The sequence below is a fragment of the Gracilinanus agilis genome, chromosome 5 (genome assembly GCF_016433145.1).
Source record: "Gracilinanus agilis isolate LMUSP501 chromosome 5, AgileGrace, whole genome shotgun sequence".
NCBI classification, from domain to species: domain Eukaryota; kingdom Metazoa; phylum Chordata; class Mammalia; order Didelphimorphia; family Didelphidae; genus Gracilinanus; species Gracilinanus agilis.
In genome coordinates, this window is record NC_058134.1 from 63,286,048 (window position 1) to 63,309,607 (window position 23,560).

At 35.3% G+C, this 23,560-nt stretch overlaps 1 protein-coding gene across 1 annotated transcript in view; it reads left to right on the forward strand.

Moving 5' to 3' along the window:
- SPAG6 (sperm associated antigen 6) overlaps positions 1 to 23,560 on the forward strand; it is a 71,826-nt gene that overhangs the window by 24,595 nt on the left and 23,671 nt on the right. The window contains exons 4-8 of the mRNA XM_044678544.1: positions 327 to 510; positions 16,900 to 17,105; positions 18,063 to 18,236; positions 19,539 to 19,691; positions 22,532 to 22,723. Of these exons, the coding sequence (XP_044534479.1) occupies positions 327 to 510; positions 16,900 to 17,105; positions 18,063 to 18,236; positions 19,539 to 19,691; positions 22,532 to 22,723 (909 nt within the window). The remainder of the gene's footprint in view (positions 1 to 326; positions 511 to 16,899; positions 17,106 to 18,062; positions 18,237 to 19,538; positions 19,692 to 22,531; positions 22,724 to 23,560) is intronic.

The window sequence follows — 23,560 nt, forward strand, 5'->3', positions numbered from 1 at the left end:
ATAAATGTAATCTTTTTTATTAAAATATTGGAAATACATCTTATGTCACAATTAATTTGCAAAGAATAAAACACAAACTTATAAGATAATAATATTATTAACATATTAATATTAAAAATATTAAAACAATAAAACCCAATAAGAAAAACTTACATTTTTCTTAGTTTGGTTTTGGACTAAGGCTAGCTTTAGCTGGAAAACTATAGTATTAAAATTATGCTACTTCTATTGGTAGGATTGGAGCATAAATTCATGATTTTATTTTTATTTGTCTCAATGTGAGATCCTAATAAAATATACATGTTTATTTATTTCCATTCCCTTAGCGTTTCTACAAGAAAGCAGCGGCATTTGTGCTAAGAGCTGTTGGCAAACATTCCCCTCAGTTAGCTCAAGCAATAGTTGATTGTGGAGCATTGGATACGCTGGTTGTATGCTTAGAAGATTTTGACCCAGGAGTAAAGGAAGCATCAGCTTGGGCCCTTGGGTACATTGCAAGACATAATGGAGGTAATGAAATACTTTTAAAAATACTTAAAAAAAAAAAAAAGATGATTAGTGGTGCAACTAGAATTGGTTTGGCCATTTTTCAGTCAACCAGTGATAATAATATTTTATTTATTACATGTTTAAAATTAAAAAAATTCAAATCTTATTTATACATTAATGTTTACACTATTTTATTATTTATTTACACATAATAAAGCATCATTTAGTTTCACCATATATTCTAGTCTTTATGCCAGCGAAGGTGCTTTTGGGGGATAGAAGAGGAGCTCCTTCCTCATTTCCCTACAGAGGACAGCCATTGTCTGCTCTTCCCCACAATATCCAAATTCTTACTGATCTTGCTATTGGAATTGGAAGGGGCAGATTGTGGGCCCAGAACTGGACAATGCTGGACGAAGGATGTGGAGTTCTGAATGATATATCGAAAGGTACAATGTACTGAATGACAATCTAGAATGCCAAGCAGAAGGATTTTGATGGCCAGAACAATAAGGCTGAATCTGATAGGTGAAATGTAAATGCCTGCATTTTGTATATAGTAAACCAAATGTTCAAGTACAAGATGAGGAGGGTATGGATAGGAGTCTTAATGGATTGTAAGTTCAAATGAAGCCAGCAGTTTGATTGGAAGCTCCAAAAGCAACTGTGATCTTAGCTGTATTAATCAATAACCAATAAGCATTTATTAAAAGCACAGACTTTGTGCCAGGCACTAACATAGATCCAGAAAGAGAGGTAAAGGTTAGAGAGCATTCTTAGGAGTCCTAGTGGACCGTAAACTCAAACTGAACTAGCAGTTTGATATGGTAGCACCCCTTCCCCCAATAAATAAATCAAAAAAGGAAGATAAATACGAGCATAGGTTGGATTAGTATAAGAATAGTCCCAGAAAGGAGGTAAGAGTTCCATTGTACTCTGACCTGATCATAATAAACCAGGAGTATTTTACCTATTTCTAAATGCCACATTTTAGGAAGGATATTGCCAGGTTCAGAGGAAGGTGACGGAGAAAACGGGAACTAAAAAGTGCAAGTGAAGATTGTTTGAAGGAACTAGAGAAAAGACTCGGGGTTTGGGGATAAGGGACATAAAAGATATTTTAAATTAATATCTAAAATATATAGATTCTTTCCATGAGCTGATGCAGAGTGAAATGAGCAGAACCAAGAGAACATGGTACACAGAAAGTGAAACATTGTGGAATAATCCAATGGAATGGACTTTACTACTAGTAGCAAATGCAATGATCCAGGACAATCCCCAGGGAGAAAGAATGCTATTCATATCCAGAGAAAGAACTGTGGGAGTAGAAATGCAGAAGAAATACATATGACTTATCACTTGTATATATGAGTATACGATTTGGGATTTTGGTTTTAAAAGAGTATTCTATTGCAAAAATAAATAATATGGTAATAGGTATCAAGGGAAAACTTTTGTATAACCCAGTAGAATTATTTGTTGGCTCTGGGAGGGGGAGGAAAGAGGGCAGAGAAAGAAAATGAATCATGTAAACATGGAAAAAAATATTTTTAAGAAAATGAAAAATGAAAAAAAAATAGGTTCTGTATTTGACAAGTGATTAGACTTATTCAGTTTGACCTCAGAAGGTAGAACTAAGGCTGATGAGTAGAAGATATTAAGGAGATTAATTTTTGCTCAATACACAGTGAAGCATCCCAAATTTATTTGGCCTTCCCAAAATGAAATGTTGCTTTCACAGAGTGAATTTCCCGCTACTGTATAGTTTCAAGCATAGCCTGCATGACCACTTGTTGTTTAAGAGCAAATAAACTGAAGTGTCTCTATAGAGCTTGCATGTTAGGGTTGTGATTATGGTAGCTCAAAAAACATGGAAGATTCTGTGGCGTGTTTTGTATTTTGTATGTCTACGGATCTTAGAAAGCAGAGAGTAGTATTAAGTATTTCAAAGCGTTGTGCCAGAGAGCTTTGAGGGAAGGCAATCTCCGTAGTGCAGTCAAAACACACAGATGCATCTTTAGGCAGGCACCCACCAATAGAACCCTTCTTCCACCTCTCCCTCTGTTGAGGTCTGGGGCTAAATGATTACAGCTCATAAATAGACTCTGTCTTAGAGATCCCATTCCAATTTCCTGCTATAATCTGGCGCCCACATGGAATTCCCACTGTAATTTCAATATTTCACAGTAGTTAGGGGTCTGGGACCCAGAAGCTCCCAGAAGAGATTACTGCATAGATTTTTCAGAAGGAAAGGAAATTGTTATTCAGTAAGATAAAAAAGAGGACATCATTCACATTCACCCCAGCATGGATAGAGGATTTGCCTCCAAATAATCTGATTTCCTTCTTAATGGTTTCTCAAAAAGCAGGAGTGTGTGTATGTTGGTCTATGGCAGGATATTTTATGAAGATCTTTCCACTTATTAATAATAGCAAGTAGATGGTTGGAAACGTAGTTGTCAAACACCACAGATATGGAAGGGTAGTGCTGACCAAACTAAAACTCCTACCTACAGAAAACAAAAAGAATTCATGTTTGTCAAACTGAATTGAGAGGAAAGGCATAGGAAACGATAACAGAATAGGGAGATGCTGAGCAGAAAAGGGAATAATAAATATTATCTGAATGTCTTTCCCTTAATGTTTGAAAAACAAATATTTTTACAAGGACTTCTTTTTGCAAATAATGAAAGGTAGTAAGAAATAGAAAACCAGAAATTCTGTATTTTATTTCCAGCATTATATAATACAAGCAAGTCACTAAATTTCTGGAACTGAGTCAGCAACTGTCAAATGACATAATAATATGTGCTTTGTAAAGGGTATTCTGAAGATTAATGAACCATTCTTTTTCATCTTACACCAACTCCCTAGGGAAAAGATAACAAAGGTGGCAGTAAGTATAGCTCAGCAGAGTGGGTGCTTCTTCCACCCATGTGCTACCCACTTCCACAATTCAATATAGTTTTCCAATCTCCTTTTATTCTTTTAAACAATGTCCAAACTCCCTCTGATTTCTATCAGTGCTCTTGCTTTAGGCAAGAGTGAGTGGACTCTGTTGGTCAGAAATGGACACGGGATGGAGTGGGGTGTGAGACATATAAGAAATAAATAAGTTTTATCTTTATATAAATCTAGTTCTATCTGCTCCAGTCATTTTGGGGAGGGGAGCATCATAGGGACTACATTATGAAACTCCTTTGGCTGTTCTGATGCTTCTGTATTGACAAGTTCCCCAATATCTGGGTATTATTTATAGGCACAGCAGCTTTTGAGGAGGAGGCAAACTACATGGAGCACTTCCCATGTTCCTTTGTAGACTCTGGCAATGGCTAGTTATGGAATTAGAAACAGAGGTGAAGAAGAGCTCGGCCAGAGGTGTGTGAAAAGATGTAGGACGACCAAAAAACTTCCATGTGAATGTTTTTCCAGCGTTTACTTTGAAAGATAGATCTAAAATATTTATATCAAAGAGGTTGTCTGAAACTCCTGAGGTCAAAAGTTGAGTTCTCCCCAAGCCTGAGCCGCAGAGGAAAGCTGAAGTTGTGGTAGTCAACTCACGGATTATATTTATATAATATTTATGTATTCTAGGTCTGTTTTTGCTAATGGATGTCATTGCCATTATAGAGGAAAAAAACTGAAATAAAATGATGTCACATGACAATTTATAAGAAAACTCTTTGGCAGGTTTTCCAGCCTTCTAAGAGATTCTGTGTTTCTAGTATAAAAAGGACCATGTGTACTATTTTCTCATTCTTTTTTCTTAAGTTTTCTTTAAACAACTTATTTTAATAACAGATTTTCACGTAAGTTTTCCAAGGTCATATGATTCGTATTGTCTCCCTCCCTTCTTCCTTCCCAGAGCTCCCAGAGCTGACAAGTAATTCAATCTGGGTTATTTTTGTATTATCATGCAAAACACATTTCCATATTATTCATTTTTGTAAGTGTCATTCTTCTTTAAAAAACAAAAAAACAAACAAAATTGTTCTCTGAATGTCTGAAAATCCTGCTGAGTAATGCTGTTTCTAATTCCTGACGTTTGGTTTCCACATGTGAGAACACTCTTCATCCTACAGACAGATTTCAAAACACACTAAGTCCCATAAAGTATTAGAGATTAAGTGGAAAATTACTATGTCAGCCAAATAGGAGCCAATAAATTTGGGAGATAATGTTGGTATTTACTGAGGAATGGTAGTGGAATATTTCGAATATTTCTCATTGACTACATTCTGTGCCCTTAGATTGGGGTGGTTAAGGAAGGAACTACCTCTACCTCATGGCTACCCAGAGGAAATCAACAGATCAGGATGGTATTATGAGAGTACTGAGTTTGGTATCAGAGGATCTGGGTTTAAAGCCTCTTTCTGTTTCCTTAGTGACCTTGGGCAATTAACTTCCCCTTTCTGAACATTGCATTCTTTGTTTATGATATAAAGTTAGATTAGTTTATCTATAAGGATTTTAAAAATTTTTTATAATTTATTTTTAGAAAATTTTCCATGGTTACATAATTTTTTTTTACATAATCATGTTTTTACTTTACCCTTCACCCCCTCAAATCTCCCCCTTCCCCCGCCCCCACCATAACTAACTTGCATTTCCACTGGTTTTAACATGTGTGGTCAGTCAAGACTTATTTACATATTATTGATAGTTACATTGGTGTGGTCTTTTCGGGTCTACATCCCTAATCATGTCCTCATCAACCCATGTGTTCAGGCAGTTGTTTTTCTTCTGTGTTTCCACTCCTGTAGTTCTTCCTCTGAATGTGGATAGTGTTCTTTTCTATAAATCCCTCAGAATAGTCCTGGGTCATTGCATTGCGGTTAGTACAGAAGTCCATTACATTCAATTTTACCACAGTGTATCAGTCTCTGTGTACAATGTTCTTCTGGCTCTGCTCCTTTCACTCTGCATCAATTCCTGGAGGTCTTTCCAGTTCACATGGAATTCCTCCAGTTTATTATTCTGATTACAATAGTATTCCATCACCAACATATACCACAATTTGTTCAGCCATTCCCCAATTGAAGGGCATACTCTTGTTTTCCAGTTTTTTGCCACCACAAAGAGCGCGGCTATAAATATTTTTGTGCAAGTCTGTTTATCTATGGTCTCTTTGGGGTACAATCCCAGCAATGGTATGGCTGGATCAAAGGGCAGGCATTCTTTTATTGCTCTTTGGGCATAGTTCCAAATTGCCATCCAGAATGGTTGGATCAGTTCACAACTCCACCAGCAGTGCATCAATGTCCCAGTTTTGCCACATCCCCTCCAACATTCATTACTCTCCCCTGCTATCATTTTAGCCAATCTGTATAAGGATTTTAATAGCTCTGAAATTCTATAATCATCGCAGATGAAGTACAATAGAATAGTTGTAAAGGAAGAAAACTGGAATCTTTCACCATCTCCTAGAATGATGCTCAAAGGAGAAGAATGATAGCACTCAAAATATTTACAAACACTTTTTATTCCACACACATTCAAAAAGCAAGGGCTAGCATCATATTGAAGAGGAAAATGATGAGAAGAAAGGATGGAATTTTTTTCAAGTCTTAGAGTTAGTATTTTTTCTCAGAGGGACATAGAAGTAAAAGTCTGGGCAGGAATTGGACTATGTTGGTAGAAGAGGAACAAGAACCCACAACAATATTTATATAGTGCCTGCTATGTGCCAGAAACTGTGTTAAGTGTGTTACAAATATGTTCTCATTTGAGCCTCACAACAACCCTGGGATGTGGCTTTTATTAGCCCCATTTTATAGTTAAGGGAATTTAGGCAAACAGTGAGTTGCCTGTGGTTGGAGTAGTGAGCAGGGCAATGAGAAAGGTACATTAGTTCTTCCCAAATGAAAAAGGTAACTTGATGATAGTGGAAAGACTTGGATTTGGAGTAAGAATTGTGGCCCTGCTACTTGTTTAATTGTGTGACTTGGACTTGATGTCTCTAGTCATTAATTTCCACTTCTAAAAGATGAGGGGTTGGATTTGATGATCTCTAAAGTCCTTTCTAAGTCAGTTATGTCTAAAAGCGAATCCATTATCATACTTCAAAACCCAATCCCTCTCCAAACTTCCCTTTTTTTTATTGATGCCATCATCATCCTTTTATGTACCCAGGTTCAAAGTTACCTTCTTTCAATCCACCTCCAATATGCTATTATATTTCACATATTTCTGATTCTGCATCTGCTCAATAGTCCTCATCCATCCCCTTTTCTCCACTTGTGTATAATCACTGTAGTTCTGAGCCTGATTGCTTCTAGCCAATCTCCTAATTGGGCTGCCACTTTCCAGTCTCTTCCTTTTCTCATTTTTTTTCCACGAAACTATCAAAATGATCTTCCTAAAGCATAAGTATAATCATGTCTTTTTCTCCTTCAAGAACAGAGAGTGGTTCCCTTTGGCTCCCAAGATAAAGTACTAAAGCCTTTCCCAAACTCTCTCTAGCCTATTTTTTCTAAAGTCTTATTTTACATTAGTCAAACTGACTACCTTGCTGTTCCTTAAACTTGGCATTCCATTTCCTACCTTCATGCCTTAGCACAAGCTCTTCCTCTGTCCTGGAATATATTCCTTCCCTTCTTTGACTTTTTGAATTCCAAGCCTCATTGGAATTTCCATTCACATGCTGCCTACTATGAGAAGTCCTTCATGGTTCCCCTAATTATTTAATATTCTCTCAGATTGCTTTTAGTAGGATCTACTTGTTTATATCTTGCATTTTCCCAGTGAAATGGAAGCTTCTAGAGGACAAGGGGATGCTAGTTGTTTTGCACTTAGTAGGCACTCAATACGAGACTTATTGGGTTAATTGAATTATTAGTTCAATAGTTTTCCTTTTCAGTTTATGTGTTACTTTGATTCTTTTACAGTCATTAATAAATAGTAAATGATAAGCATATGAGACATGAATTTTCTAGCCAGTAGTATCACTATATATTATACCTCCCCACCAAAAAAAAAACAAAAACCAAAAACCCAACAACCCTCCTTATTTTCTGTCTTAGTAACAACACTAAGAACAAAAGGCAAAGGATAGGCAAATGGGGTTAAGTGACTTACCTAGGGTCACATAGCTAGGAAGTGTTTGAGGACAGATTTGAATCCAGGTCTCCCCAACTCCAAGCCTGTGCCACCTAGCTGCCCCATGTTATATTACCTTATAAAAAGAACCTGGGGAACCTACGTATAGTGTTTGTAAAAGAAAGTAAAATGTAAAAGGATGAAAACGTGCGTATGATGACAAATTGATCTAATTCCCAGGTCTGACCTTGGTTTTCTCATATCTCCAGGATCAAATATAAAATCCTCTCTCCAGCATTCAAAGCCCTTCATAACTTGACCCCCTCCTACCTTTCCAGGCTTCTTATACATTACTCACTGCCCTCCACCCACTCACTCTTTGTAATTCATCTTCAATCCAGTGACACTGAGCTATTCCTTGAACAAGACACTTCATCTTCTGACTCCTTGCATTTTCACTGGCTGTCCCCCATGCTTGGGATTTTCTTCCACTTCCTGTTTCCTGGGCTCCTTTTCCAAGCTAAAATTCTACAGTCTTCCAGAAGTCTTTCTTTATTCCCCCTTATTAAAACCCTGTGTTTCCCCTCTATGGATCACCTAAAGTTTATCCTGTATTCATATTTATACATAAATGTTTGTATTTTTCTCCATTAGACTAAACTTCTTAGAAGCAGGAACTTTTTTTTTTTTGTCTTTCTTTGTAATCCTCTGCTTAACACATAGCAGGCACTTAAATGAATGCTTTGGGGCATGAAAATGTCTTTACTATACCCAGAATGACCCAACTGACCATGTCTAGTGATTGATCTAATTAGCTAAGTTTTCGATAGGTGAGCAATTTCAACCAGTATCTGCTGGTCAGCTTCAGCAGCAGAAGATGAACATTGTCCAGAGTGGATAGACAGTGAAACGAGCAGGTTTGTGGTGTGTGCTTGCCTGCCTTTAGCACTTTTTCTTTGGGCATCCCCCCAGCCCAGCTTGGGGAAACTCCCAGTGTTCTGAGGGATGCTTTGGGAAGCACCAATTTTTATGCTATTTCATTCTCTTACCATTGGCCAAAGTTATGGCCATTGAATAGGGCAAATATAGCAATGAGTGAACAGAATTAAATCAAACACAGCTTGATCTTCAATAGGAGTTAGTCTAGGATAAGAGATCCTTCACCTCCATAGGAAATATATACTACTTGAACTGATTATTTCCATGCATACACATTTTATTTGAAAATTCTTCTCAATTTTTTTAGTTGAGCATATTTGGCTAGCTAATGCCCACTTAGATAATTCCTAATAAGACTAATATGAAGGAAAAGGTCTAGTCTCTCTGTGGGCCTCACTTTGGGAAAATTCCATAGAGACTTAATTATACCCAGAGGAAAAAATGCTCTTTTGTGTCAAATAGAGATCTTTATTATCTAACTAAAATGAGATCTTAAAGATTTTTATATAGTTTATGCTGGCAAATTAGGTATGTCAGAGGCATCCCTGACTACGAGTAGGTATCCACTTTCTATTTCTCAGATATTTCTCAGATCTTTACTTTTGTCAGATTTTTTGGAGAGTTGGGATTGAGGGGCATTTAACTTTCTGAATCAGCTTGTTTAGGGCTGTTAAAATAGAGTCCAAAGCTAAATACCAAATGGACATTTCTTTTTATTTGCTTTTAAGTTATCCTACCTTAAGAACCAGAGTAGGCATGAGCTCTCCCATCTCTTTTGAGCAATTCTAGGCTGATTATCGGAAGGGGTGGTGTGTGTGTGTGTGTGTGTGTGTGTGTGTGTGTGTGTGTGTGTGTGTGTGTGTGTGTGTGTTGAGGGGCAGTTTATAGTGTTGTTGCATTTGTGCTAAATGATTATAATTTATCACTTAGTGTGATTTATCCAGCATTTTATTGACCAATTTTAAAGGAGCTGGGGTATCTTGTCTTCAAACCAAGTAACTTAAAGTTAAATCCTGAAAGAGAAAGTTTAAACAAATACAAAGCAAATTTATTTATAGTCTCAGTTGTATCTAAATAACAAACAAGAGACTGGTATGTTCAGGCCACAATGAATTATGTAAATTTTGATTTAGTGATTGTCATTATGTGTTATCAGATCACAATATTTCTTTCAATTTTGAAATGATAGAAAATAATTATATTTGTTTTTCTTTAGTAATTATAATTATCTGGGCTATGTCTTTTAAGAAAATCATAAATACATTTTGCCCATCATAGAAAGCATCAGATGGAACACTGACTTAAGTTTCCTGTTCTAAGTGGTGACCAGATTTTTAGAAGTCTATACATGTTAAGGCCATATGCAAAAACTGGCCCATCTTTTAACTGGCGGATGGAAGCTACTTGAGTACAAAGAAAAGCTTGACTCATGAATGGCAAAACACCAGAATGAAACATAACTTTTATAGGATTTAGAAATAGGGAGTATTAAAAAAACCAAGCTAATTACATTTTGAATTAACATTAAAAAGCAATGAAAACAATAAACTTAAACAAATCTGTCAGTAACCATTATTTTTAAATTATATGCACTTATGATACAATACATAATTTTCTCATTTTTTATAAAAGCATATGGAGTCTTACATTAGAACTTTTTATCTTTAGAATGAATCCTTTCTGTGGATCACTTATCTGTCTCTTTCCCCCAGTCCCTTTCTTAAGGTTCTACAGGCACATGATTTAAGCAAATTAAGCCTGCTCACCCTTTCTCAGGTCAATTTTTAGGTGTCCATAAGTGTTCTTAAAATACAAAAGTCCTTTTGGAGCCTCCCTTTAATTTTTGTTATCCTCCCATTCATATAGTCTGCTCTTGTTTACTGGGTCTAGGTTTTTAACTTTAACTGACCTGATGCTGCAGAAACACAGTGCCAAAGACTGGAGGTGCAGCATAGGATTCTAGACCAAGTCATCACAGCCAGGATTGAAGGAGAAGGTTGAGGTCATTATGAGGATAGTGAAGGCAAAGCCATTTTTTTTTTTTGCCAGAATTGCTTTGTTTCCTCAATTATACCCTTTCAAGGCATTACTTCTTCCTTTTCATTCAACGTAGGGTCAATCTCTTTCCACTGACCCTAACAAGCAATTTGTTAGAATGTATGGTTGGCTGGTTAGTATTTATGCCTCCAATCATTATAAATGTCATTTTCTCATCTCTGGTTTGTGTGTCGTCTTTAGTCTTCCCTTCCCTTTATCACGAGGGTGTGTTGTTTAGACTTGTCCGACTCCCTGTGACCTCATGGACCAAAGCTATCCATGTTTTTTTTTTTTTTTTTTGGCAAGGATACTGGAATGGCTTTCCATTTCCTTCTCCGTCATGAGGGTATTGTGAGTCATTTTTCTGTTAGTAAAGAAATATTTGGAATCTGAACCTGAGCCAGAACAGGCTCCCTTTAACTTTTTAATTTATAGTTCAAATTACAATCAACTAAAGATAAGTGCAAGACATTCTACTGCAATCTGGAGAAGGAGTAGGAAGAGGAGAATGATTACAAAGGCAAAAATGAATTAAATTGCTCTGAAGGAGTCTGTATAACTAGGTAGCACAGTAGATAGAGCACCAGGACTGAAGTCATGAAGATTCATCTTCTTGAGTTCAAATCTTACCTCAGGCATTTACTAGCTGTGTGACTCTGGGCAAGTCATATAACCTTATGCACGTCAATTTCCTCATCTATAAAATGAGCAGAAGATGGAAATAGCAAACCATTCCAGTATCTTTGGCAAGAAAATCCCAAATGGTGTCATAAAGAGTTGGATGCAACTGGAAACAACTGAACAACAACAAACAACAAGGAGTTTATATTCTATTGAGTTTTTGAACTTGAACAAAAAAGTTACTCTATAGAGCTCCAATAAACTCCCCACATGTAATAAAAGATAAAAGATAAAGACAGCATTTAAAAAAATGCTGTAAAAAAAAGAAAAGTTTTAAACAGCAGCTATATTAGAACCTAAGGAAGGGAGAATACTACACATAATTTTCTCCCATCATACATATTCAAAGAGCCATATCTGTATACGTTCCATCATACATTTTCTAGAGGAATTATAGATATTATCAGAGGGATTAAAAAATACAAGGTGAGGGAAACAAAAGAGGAATGTGATTAGCTGATCTTTGTTTCTGATGTCACATTCTCATAGAGGAGGCTGGCTCAGTTTCACTGCTCAACAATGAGCCATTCATGGGACAGAAAGGCACCAGTTATTCCTTTACTGACATGGTCTAGTATCAAATCTGAACACTGTATGTTCTCTTATCTGAGGGCATGCAATGAACAGCTTTCATGTTTCCCATCCTTTCTGGGTAAATAAGATGCCATTCAAATAATTTGCCTTTATTTCTGATCATGTACAGTTATTAAAATAGGTTAATAGTTTATTTTTCAAGACATAATACTTCTAAAAATAGATTTAAAAAATAACAGTAATACAGTAAGGATGTGGTTTAAGGGAATTTGGGAAAGGATGAACAAGTAAAGAAGGACTACTTTTGCTTGATATCGAGAAATTGATTAGTTGAAAATGACTATGCCTTCTCTGCTATTTTGTCCATGAGATGCAATTGCTGCGACTGTTAAAAAAAACAAACCCTACTTCAATTGCCGATGACCTTATATGCCATGAAAATGTTTCATTTTCTTGGCATAATAAACCTTTACACTCTTGTTTCTTTTGTGTCAAAATTATCTTTAGGTCTATCATAACATTTTATATTTATAGACTTCTTTATGATTTACAAAGTGCTTTACAAATATTAACTTGTTTGAACCTTGAAGCGACCCTGTAAAGGTAGAATGAATTTTATTTAAGCTCCTTTACATGAAAAGTAACTGAAGTTCAAAGGTTAAGTGGTTTCAGTAAATGAATGGAACCCCAAAATGCCCCCAGTGGCAGTACAGGGATCTGAATCTGGGTGCTCTGATGACAAATCCAGGGTCTTTCCACTTTGTTTTTCTGCTTCTCATTTTGAAGAAAAGTCACATTTTGAAAGAAAATAATTTGTCAGTCTGACTATAATTTAAAATAGTAAATACCCAACATCTTTATCAACATTAATCACAAGCTCACCATTCACTACTTTTTTTTGCCCAAGACATCCAAGCTAAAAAAATGCTTATGCATTCTTTCCTTTTAAAAATCTGAGTCAGATAAGGAAGTTGATGAAATATTACGTAGCTGTCTAGCTTCCACTTGATCCCCTCCTATAAGGTGAACTCCTTACCTCACAAGGCAACCCTTTCCACTTTTAGACCACTTTAGTTGTTAGGAATAATTACACATTTATATAATATATTGCTCTCAAAGTGTTTTTCCCATTGACATAAAAGGTATAGACTGTTCCAGAATTATCATCATCATTTTAAAGAAAGGGAACTGAGGCTGCTTGAGAGTAAATGAAGTGACTTGCCCAAAGACATCTAATCCCATGCATATGTATGTCAGAGCCTAGACTTAAACTCGAGTCATGTTGATTCCAAGTTCAGGATTCTTCCTGCTAGGATTCATTGAAATATAATAACAATATGTACTTTTTGGTACCAGACCTCTGATTTGACCAATTTAGGGAATTCTCAGTTTGGAAAATCCTTTCTGCAATATGAACGGGTCACTTTTCTATAACCTACAGTTTTAGAGAGTTACTTGGGGAACTGAAAGGCTAAATTATTTTCTTGTGGTCAATCAATTAACAAACCTTTAATAAGTACCTACTAGGTGCCAGATATTGTACTAGAGACACAAAAATCAGAGTCCCTGCTCCTGAGGCCAGCTGGAAGAAAGGACATGTACACATAGGTATATGCATAAACACCCAATAGAGAGACTTTGGGGAAGAAGGCACTGGCAGTTCAAGAGGGCAAGAAAGATTTTTTGTAGAAAGTAATTCTTTAGCTGAGGTCTACAGGATTCTAAGAAGTGGATGAAAGGAGCCAGGCATAAAGTATGGAATCCCAAGGCACAGAGGTGGAAGAAGGAGGGGCTTTTGGTATGAGGAACAGGTGCTTGCTTCAGCAGCCAATTTGCCTAGACTATTGTGTAAATGCAGGGAAGGCATGTGAAATAAGGCTGGAGATCTTACCTTGGGATGATTGTGAAAGGCTTTACATGTCAACCACTGGAGTTTATTAAGTAGGAGAATAAGATGAAATTCCATGCACTTTGTAGAGGAAAAATTAGAAGGGACTTGAGAGAGGAAGATCAACTAAGAGGCTATTTAATAATCCAGGTAAGAAGTGATGAGGGCCTGAGGTAGGGTAATAGTTCTATGAGTGATCAAAGGGGATGGCGTGAGAGCCATGAAGTGGTGATGACAAGATCTGGCAACTGATTAGACATGGGAAGGGAGTGAAAGTGGGAATTGTGGTCCCAAAGCTACTATGTAATAGGTACAGGATTTGGATCTGGGTCTTCCTGTTTCCAAAGCTGGCCGCTTTTCTATGATGCCATTCTGCCTCTACCACTAAATGATATACATACACAGAAACATCTACACACATAATAAGAAACAGAACGACAGAGTGTAGAATCTCACAGTGTGGTCCAGGGACCCCTAGGGAACTCTGAGACTCTATTAAGGGGTCAAAAAGGTCAAAACTATTTTCGCAAAAATGTAATATGTTTTAATATCAATAGAGACAACACACATAAACAAAAGCTCTCTTGGGGGGAATCCTTAATAATTTTTAAGAGTATGAGAAAATCCTGAGACAAAAGTGAAGTTTGAAAACTGCTAAAAGAATGGATAGAAGATTATCTTGGTATCAAGTTCTACCTCTGACTTACACTACACTGGCTTTGTGATGGAGCAAATCTGTTAACCCATAGTGCCTTGGACAAATTCTGTAGGGCTATAAGTTTGAGATGAGATGCTCATCTTCATCAGGGGAAGGATTTTTTTCAACCAGTGAAACTGAGTTTAAACAACCAGAAATTAAGTTGGTCTATAAAAGGTATATATGTATATAAGTGCAATATTTTCTATTTTCTCCCATATCATTTCTGATATTAAATTAAATGCGTACTCCTAATGTCTACCCTTCATTCTTACTTCTGTCCTCTACGACTCTCCAAAGTCTAATCCTGCTACTGAAGGAGAGCTCTTTAAACATTTGAAGACAACTTGAAGATTCTACCTGCCTCATGTTTAGCCTCATTCTGTGTGCTCCAGGGGATGTCAGTGAATGGAGTGCTTAAAAACAACCAGAGGAATTCAATTTAATATCATTATCTACTTAATGTATATTGGGACAGATAGGAAGATAATATAAGACACAATCTCTGCCTTTATGGGATTTAAAGTCATGTAACAAAGTTTGATTTGAGCTTTGTAGTATTTGGCGAAGGAGTAAATGCAAGCCTAATGATTTCACAATGGAAGAAAAAGTACATGTGGAGATTGTGAAAATGTTCAGTTAAACTTAAATATAATGTAAAAGGAGAAACATGAGCTGATGGAGTAATTTGGTGGCCCCTTTGAAGCAAATGGGTTCAGTCCATTTTATTATATATACTCTGTTAAGTTTTAACATGACCTAGCCCAAAAACCATCTATTTCCAATAAAAGACTATCTGGACTCTTGAATAGTCTATATGCTTTAAATTGTATATATAGTAGAAACATCACATTATCAATCGATAGAGGATCAGAAGCATATAAAGTTCAACTTTCTATGTAGTTCCTGCTTTCATTCTTTATGAAAGGTGAATATTGGGAAAGGATATGAGCTGTATTTCCAGCCTAGTGATAGATAGTATCGCTTGCCTGCTCCTCAGTCTTCAGACGCTTGCTATAGCAGCTTTGAAGCTGCCTCAGAGGGATCTGTTAGATTGTTAACTTGATACTCCAGTAGTCTGTTGTCTCTTTTGTCTTCTGTCTTCATTTTTCTTTTACTTGCTTTTAGTTTTGGAGAAAATTACATACTAACATCGCTTCATGTTCAATAACCAGATGCATTTCTAAGTGAGACAATTTTTAAAAAATGGTTGAATTCTTCATTTGTTTCGTAGGTAATGTATAAGCCATAACAGCCCCTACAGCCTATCTAAATTGTAAATATCACGTGATAGAATCTAAGTGCATCTGTGCTCTTAAAATAATTTAAAGAAAAACACAAAGTTGGGGCAAACAACAGCTGTCTTTTCTAGCATTATCGTCAGTAATCTCTACATTTTTTGAGAAAGTAAAGTTTCACTAACGGCACATTCTTCTCTTTTTTTTTTGAGTAAGAGAATTAAACACATTTTCTTAAATGAAAGACATTGAATAAGATGCTCAATGAAAATCTAAGCGACTGAGATATAACAGTTTTAAGTTGGTGTGTCATTAGAAAACAGGGGACATGGGAGAGGCCATTTTGGAAGGAAGGTTTGCAATACTTTTTTTTTTTTTTAAAAGGGACATTAAAAATTAGTTATGTATCAGTATAGATATGAATACTGTTCCAAAGAAAGTTTAAATCTGTGGTACTTTTCAAAGTCTTTGCATGAATGATGTCAGCCTTTCTCCAGTTATGTAACATTTAAAAATTAATGACATCTGTAACTGATATCACTGAATTATGTACATGAATTGATATATCATATAGTGAAAAACTTTTGATTTACTTAAAACATTGGCCCGATCCCTGGTCTTTCACATGGCAAAGATTAACTGATTAAACATTAATGTTAATTAATAATAATTATAATAATAATTATACTTTATAATAAAAATAAATAATAATAAAAAATAAGTTTTGCATGTAGGTATATCAGAGAACATATTTTTTTTATTAACAGACCATGTTTTAAAAATTCTTAAATATGTAGCATAGACATTTGTGTTGCCTTACAAAATAAAAATCATTTTTGATAAATGATTTAAAAGAAACGGAATTTTTAAAAATCCTTTCTTACTGCATTGACACATGATCCATGCTAATGTTTGCTTACATAAATCAGACAAATACTGCCTAATTAGGATGGTTGGTCAAATTTTAGTACTTCAATTTTCTCTGTTATTGTAAACCGTGCATAAAATGCTTGCCTATTGATAAACGCAAAATAGTCAGGGCTTAAACAGCTGACATCTGCTTACTCTCTCTTTCTCTCTTAAAAAAAAAAAACCAGAATAACAAGCCATTTCAGCCTAATCTACCTCAAATGTGTGCATGTAAATGGAGGTCCATCGATTGACCTGTATTCTTTTCAGCTCAGGATTGGTCCACATGGTTTATGAAAACCAGGAGGGCTGATTTGAAATGCAGATGTCGAGACAGTGCAGTTCACCCTCCCCTTTTTTTCTTTGCTGTATCTGTCAGGGTGAAAAATGGCTTGCACAAGGGTCAGTCACCCATACTCACTTAATTACTTTTCTTGGACCCACAGAACTGTCGCAAGCTGTGGTGGATGCAGGAGCAGTTCCCCTTTTAGTACTCTGTATCCAGGAGCCAGAAATTGCTTTGAAAAGGATTGCTGCCTCAGCTCTCAGCGATATTTCCAAGCATTCTCCAGAATTAGCCCAGACAGTGGTGGATGCAGGAGCTATTGCTCACCTAGCACAGATGATCCTGAACCTTGATGCTAAACTGAAGGTACTTTAGAAATAAGGCATTTGTTGTGTGTTTTTTTTAATCAGAAGATATCCATGAATAATATTAGGAAACAAAAATGCATATGAATTGAATTGTTCAATGACAGTTTCTAAAGATAGCCACTTAATTTCCATTGAGAACAGATGTTACCTTGCATAGGTCTTCTGTTGTGTAAAAAATAAGCCATTAAAATATATTTTTAGAAATAGAATGACAATTAGGGAAAATCACTTTGTGATAAAATAAAATATTATAAAAGGAGCATGAATGCATCCATGTTGGGAGTATATTACTAATTCAAATATTCCTACTAATGCAAATTGCTGTTTTATATAGAAAAATCCTAATGCCGTGCAATATGATTATCTTTTGTTTACAGTTATTGCTTTGAATGAGGTTTAAAAACATTAATATGGATATTGTACTTTATACGATGCCCCCCACAATCTTAGTGCTAAAATCACATTAAGACTTTTGGAACATCTGCATATTTTGCAATGTTTAAAAATCCTAATGTTTATATGAAAGGAAAAGTAGAATTCTTTGAGACAGTATTGACGTTATTATGGCAAAATTAAAATCTTGGGCCTGTAATGTCAGTTTCAGCAGCAGTAACCTAAATACAGCATCATTTTCTATTTTGGATGCTGTATAATTATGGAATTTTATTAAATTGAAGGTAATTTTTGGTAATATTTGATCATTTGCTATTGTATGAAACTTTAGTAAATAGAAAAGAAACCTTGGCCTTTAGAGACCACTGAGCATCTTTAATTAAAACACATGGATATGAATGAAACTCAAGTCATAAGAATAGCATGAATATATGCTTGTTTTCCTTTATATCACAGACTTGTGAAAGTCTATGTAGAAAAGTCTATGAAGTCATGCGTCTATGAAGAAAATTGTTTACAAAGCCTCTCTAACAGAGTCTAAATAATTATTCTTGTTCGATAGCGTCAAGTGCTTTCTGCTCTTAGTCAGATAGCAAAGCATTCGGTGGACCTGGCAGAAATGGTTGTTGAAGCAGAAATTTTCCCTGTGGTTCTTACGTGCCTAAAGGACAAGGATGAATACGTCAAGAAAAATGCTTCAACTCTAATTAGAGAAATAGCAAAACATACACCTGAGGTAAAAAAGCAAATAAAAAAAATCTCCACAAATCCCTTGTAAAAAAAGTAGACATTAACGACACTTTTGCTTCTGAACAAAACATCAGTTTATTTATAGGGCACAAGATTTTGGCATCCATTGCCCACTTGGCTGGTTAGATTGATGGAGCTGGAGTCAGAAGCCCCAACTTCTCCCCTTCACAAACTCTCTAGTAGAATGACTTTTGGGCAAGTCATTTGAATTCTCTTGTCCTTAGTTTCTCCATTTCCAGAGTGGGAGAGTGCTAGTCATTATCACATTTTTTTGTCCTTTTATTTTTAGGCAGGTATGCAGAGTTTTTCAGAATTACTTGAGATTCTTGCATAATTGACACTGTAGTTGTATAAAGGTTACACAGAGCAACACTATTTCCTCCCTGATACCTTTTATATGAATAGAAAATATGAACTAATAAGATACAGAGACTGAACAGAATGAAGTAGTTTCTATTTTTCTTTATGTTTATTTTTAGTGATAGACACATGGACTAATCACTGTTCATTCCTTTAAGGTATATATTTTTTCATCTTAACTAGACCTAGAGTCTTCATGATTGAAATAAAATCACTTAGAATCAATACTAGCAAAGGAAGAATAATTAGATTAGAATATTTCCAATGCGAAAATGTATTTTCTACTCAATGATTAATCATCCTTATACCCACACATTAGGACTGTTAGTTTCAATAGCTAGCTAGTTATGAACTAGCCCTAGGCTCAGAGTCTAGGTGAGGAATTTTGACACCCATTATAATAGGGATAAAAGTTGTGCCATCAATGTATGAAAAATTAAACCGCAGAATAAGCCACACAGTGTGTGTGTATATATACTGATGCTTTGAAGCAGCAGGAATGAAATGCTACACTTAAGTATTTTTTCAGTAAATGTGCAGGAAATTCATAAAATGCTTTTCCATATATTACATTTTACTTCTTAGAGAAGTAAACCATGATAAAAGAAATCTTAAATTTTACTAAAGAGGCATATTTTTTTGGATCCTAAATAAAAATGATGGGAGGTACCATAAGAATGTGTCCAGATAAAGTGACCCTGTTGTCTTCTGCCTGTAAATGTGCAGAAAAGTCATAAGATACTTTCCCCATACATTACATTTTACTTGTTAAAGAAGTAAAATATGATAGAAAATCTTAAATTTTACTAAAGAGACATATTTTTGGGTCCTAAATAAAAAATGATTGGAAGTACCATAAGAATGTATCCAGATAAAGTGAATCTGTTGTCTTCTGCCTAACATTTCTAGATTGTTCCTTTTCTTGCAGCTTTCACAACTAATAGTTAATGCAGGAGGAGTTGCTGCTGTGATTGATTGTATTGGTTCCTGCAAAGGAAATATAAGGCTTCCTGGCATTATGATGCTTGGCTATGTAGCTGCTCATTCTGAGAACCTAGCCATGGCCGTGATCATCTCCAAGGTTAGTTCTCTATTATCATGACAATGAAATTCCAAGAAAGATCTCTAGACTGATGTTGTTCCTCAGAGTATAAAGTATGTAAAATGGTATTTGAACTAATCAGAGTAAAAGAATGCCTAAACATACATTTTTATTAGCCATTTATTTAGATAACTTTCTTAGTGCAGTGACCCAGGATAAGGCTTCCATTTCAATGAGCTCTTAAATAAAGTGGGCTTAGTTACAATAAAATCTCCATTCATTTGAACACTTTTTAAATGAACTGTCTGTAAATATGAAGGATGTTTGAAGCCCTTTGCTTTCATTATTTTGGCTAACATGGATTCACTAATGGGTTCTTGTGGGGGGGAAGCTTTTAAAAATTAGTACATTTTTCTACATGAAAAACTTATATTGTCATTTTCATAACTAATTCCATTTTTTCAAGTTTTGGAACTTCCTACTTTGGTCAGGAGTTGGGGAAAAGGATAGCAGTGAAGTTCATTTGTTTGTATAGCCTTCACTTGTCATTACTTTCATTTTCCAAATAAACTGACTCAATAGAAGGAATAGACTTATTTTTGCTCCTTCAGCTTTGTTTGTGTGTGTGTGTGTGTGTGTGTGTGTGTGTGTTGTCTGGGTTCACTATTGTCACCATTGACCTTCTAAAGGAAGAAAATATTAGTCAAATAGTCATGGCTGCTACGAGGACCCCTAAGGTGTGGGCTTCTTATCAGTGTAGAAAACCTGCTTCTCTGCTTGAGCAGAAATGTGGATTTTTCAATCCCTTGCTAATCCTCAGAACACTCTCTCTGCCATCTATCCACATCTGCTGTGGAGTTCACAATTTTCTTTTGCTCTGTTTCCCTTTTTTGCTCATTTCTTTTCTCTTTTACTACTCCTATTAATTACTTTTCTAAAAACATGCTTTTCCGGTCCTATTCCACTTCCCAGAGGTGGACCTGAAAGATGTCATGTGAAGTTGAGAAAGTTTGTTTAAGCCTCTGGTCATAGTGATGCCTCTGTTGATGGTAGTAGTGATGGTGGTGGGGATTATGTCTGGGCCAATAGGATTAATGTTTCATGGCTTTGCCTGTTTCCTAGACAACCAGAAGGAATAAACATAGGAAGAGTGGGAAAGGGAAGGATTACCTATGACCTCTACTTTTTCCTTCTCAGACTTACAAGGTGACCTGACCCTTTTCTAGTCTATATCTAGGTTGGTCTGAGAGCAAGCCAACCACAGCAACAAAGCCAATGCTTTACTTACCACTCTATCTCTTCTACCACTTTCTCAATGCTATGAACTTATAATAGCAACGTCTCACATTTTTTATCCTATTTTTTAATAGTTTGGAAAGCACTTTTTATGTATTTGAACTTGTTTAAAATTCACTAAAATTTTTGTAAGGGAGGCAGAGCAATTCCTCCAGGATTAGGAATAGTTTCTAAGAATTGCTATCTTTTCCCCCTCTTGTTTGCTTTAACACTGAACTAATGCCCAAAATGTGAGAGGTCGTAGTCTGAGGACTAGTATGACTTTTTATGCTGGTAGCCATATTTTAATTAAAAATTTTCAACTTAATTTTTTCCTTAATTATACGTAAAAACAGTTTCCAACATTTTAAAAAAGAATTTTGAGTCTTGAATTCTCTGCCTTCCCTTTTAATTTTTAAAAAAAGAAATCAATTATATGGTTTGGTAGGTCTTTTTTAGAAAATTAAATCCAGTGGGCAAGATTTAAAGGGCTGAGACCAAAAGGAATAGAAAATGAGTTCACTTCTATTCCAGTTGCATGTATGTATAGGGATGGGTTCCTACAGTAATAAATTTAAGATAATCATAATTATGACTATGAAATGGCTTGAAAATAAGGTTCATACAAATTCTAGTAGGACAGTTTGTTTCTAGGAGTATAAACTAAAATATATTTAGGCGTCCTGCCTTCAGCTATGAATATAAAGATTAATTGGAGAGGAGAGGTAGGTGGTTCAGTAGATAGAGAGGTAGGCCTGGAGTTGTGAGTTCCTGGGTTCAAATCTGACCTCAGATACCTCCTAGCTGTGTGACTCTGGGAAAGTCATTTAACCCCCATTGCCTTGCCCTTACTGCTCTTTTGCCTTGGAACAGTACACAGTATTGATTCTAAGATGGAAGGTAAGGGTTAAAAAAATAAAGATTAATTGGGGGCTCCAAGTTAAACACTTAACCACATATAAAATAATTATAATTATTTATATTTTTAAAAGTTAACATGACAGTTAAAATAGTACAAGATTATATTGAAAAATTGATTGTATTCATAGAATAATTTGTCTTTACTGGGAAAAAATGTCTGACATACTATTTTGGAATAATTATTTCTAAATATAGTACAACTTGGATTACCTTATAGGATTCTAGCTGACATGATTAGCCACATCATTGATCAATCTCAGTTGTATTTTATTTGGTGAAAAATGACAACTTACTTAAAGATAGCAAAGTAGTTCTTTAAAACAAAGGAAAACTAGAGATCTCCAAATCCTCAATATTTTCAGATTCTGTCACCCTGAAAGCTTTTCAATTCATCCACAATCTGGTCTGTGCTGCCTGTTGTTTGATTAAATGAAGGCTGATTTGGAGAATCTAGCCGAGTTATTCTCCATTTAGTTGGATTGTTACAGATAATTAAAGTAAATTAGTTCTAGTCATTTTATTGACTCCAAAAATGACAGCCCCTGTGATATGCTCATCTACTGAGCCGTTTAGTGGGAAAGAGATCAAGACAAAAATGATTTCTTCTAATGTTTCGGAGCCAAAGAAGGCTCTTTAATCCTGCTCGGGATTCATAACCCTTGCTCTTTTGATCCACACTGCAGGGAGTGCCCCAGTTGGCAATCTGCTTGTCAGAAGAATCAGAAGATCATATTAAGGCTGCTGCTGCTTGGGCCTTAGGACAGATTGGAAGGCACACTCCTGAGCACGCACGTGCTGTGGCTGTGACAAATGCCTTGCCGATTCTACTGAGTCTCTACATGTCACAAGACAGTTCAGAGGATCTTCAAATAAAAGTAAGCAATGGTCAATTCATCTCATGATAGCGTGGTAGGGGGAGAATTTGTTAACTTCAATCGCTTAGAAATTAGTACTTTTGAATGTTTATATTTTTAATAGGAATACAACGTTTAGTTGATAACTAGTTACTGAAATTGGTAATTTTAAAATGTTTATATTTTTAATAGGAATACGACGTCTAGTTGATAACTAGTTACTGAAATTGGTAATTTTAAAATGTTTATATTTTTAATAGGAATGTACTACATCTAGGTGATAGTTACCAAAGTTGGTAATTTTAAAATGTTAACATTTTTAATAGGAATATGATGTCTAGGTGATAACTAGTTACTGAAATTGGTAATTTTAAAATGTTTATATTTTTAATAGGAATAGCACATTGAGGTGATAACTAGTTACTAAGTTGGTAATTTTAAAATGTTTATATTTTTGATATGAATAGTATATCTAATTGATAAATAGTTACCAAAATTGGTAATTTAAAAATGTTTATATTTTTAATAGGAATGCGATATCTAGTTGATAACTAGTTACCGAAATTGGTAATTTAAAAATGTTTATATTTTTAATAGGAATACCACATCTAGGTGATAACTAGTTACCTAAGTTGGTAATTTTAAAATGTTGAAAGGTATATCTAATTGATAAATAGTTAACAAAATTGGTAATTTAAAAATGTTTATGTTTTTAATAGGAATACTACATCTAGGGGATAACTAGTTGCTGAAATTGGTAATTTAAAAATGTTTATATTTTAAATAGGAATACGATATCTAGTTGATAACTAGTTACCGAAATTGGTAATTTAAAAATGTTTATATTTTTAATAGGAA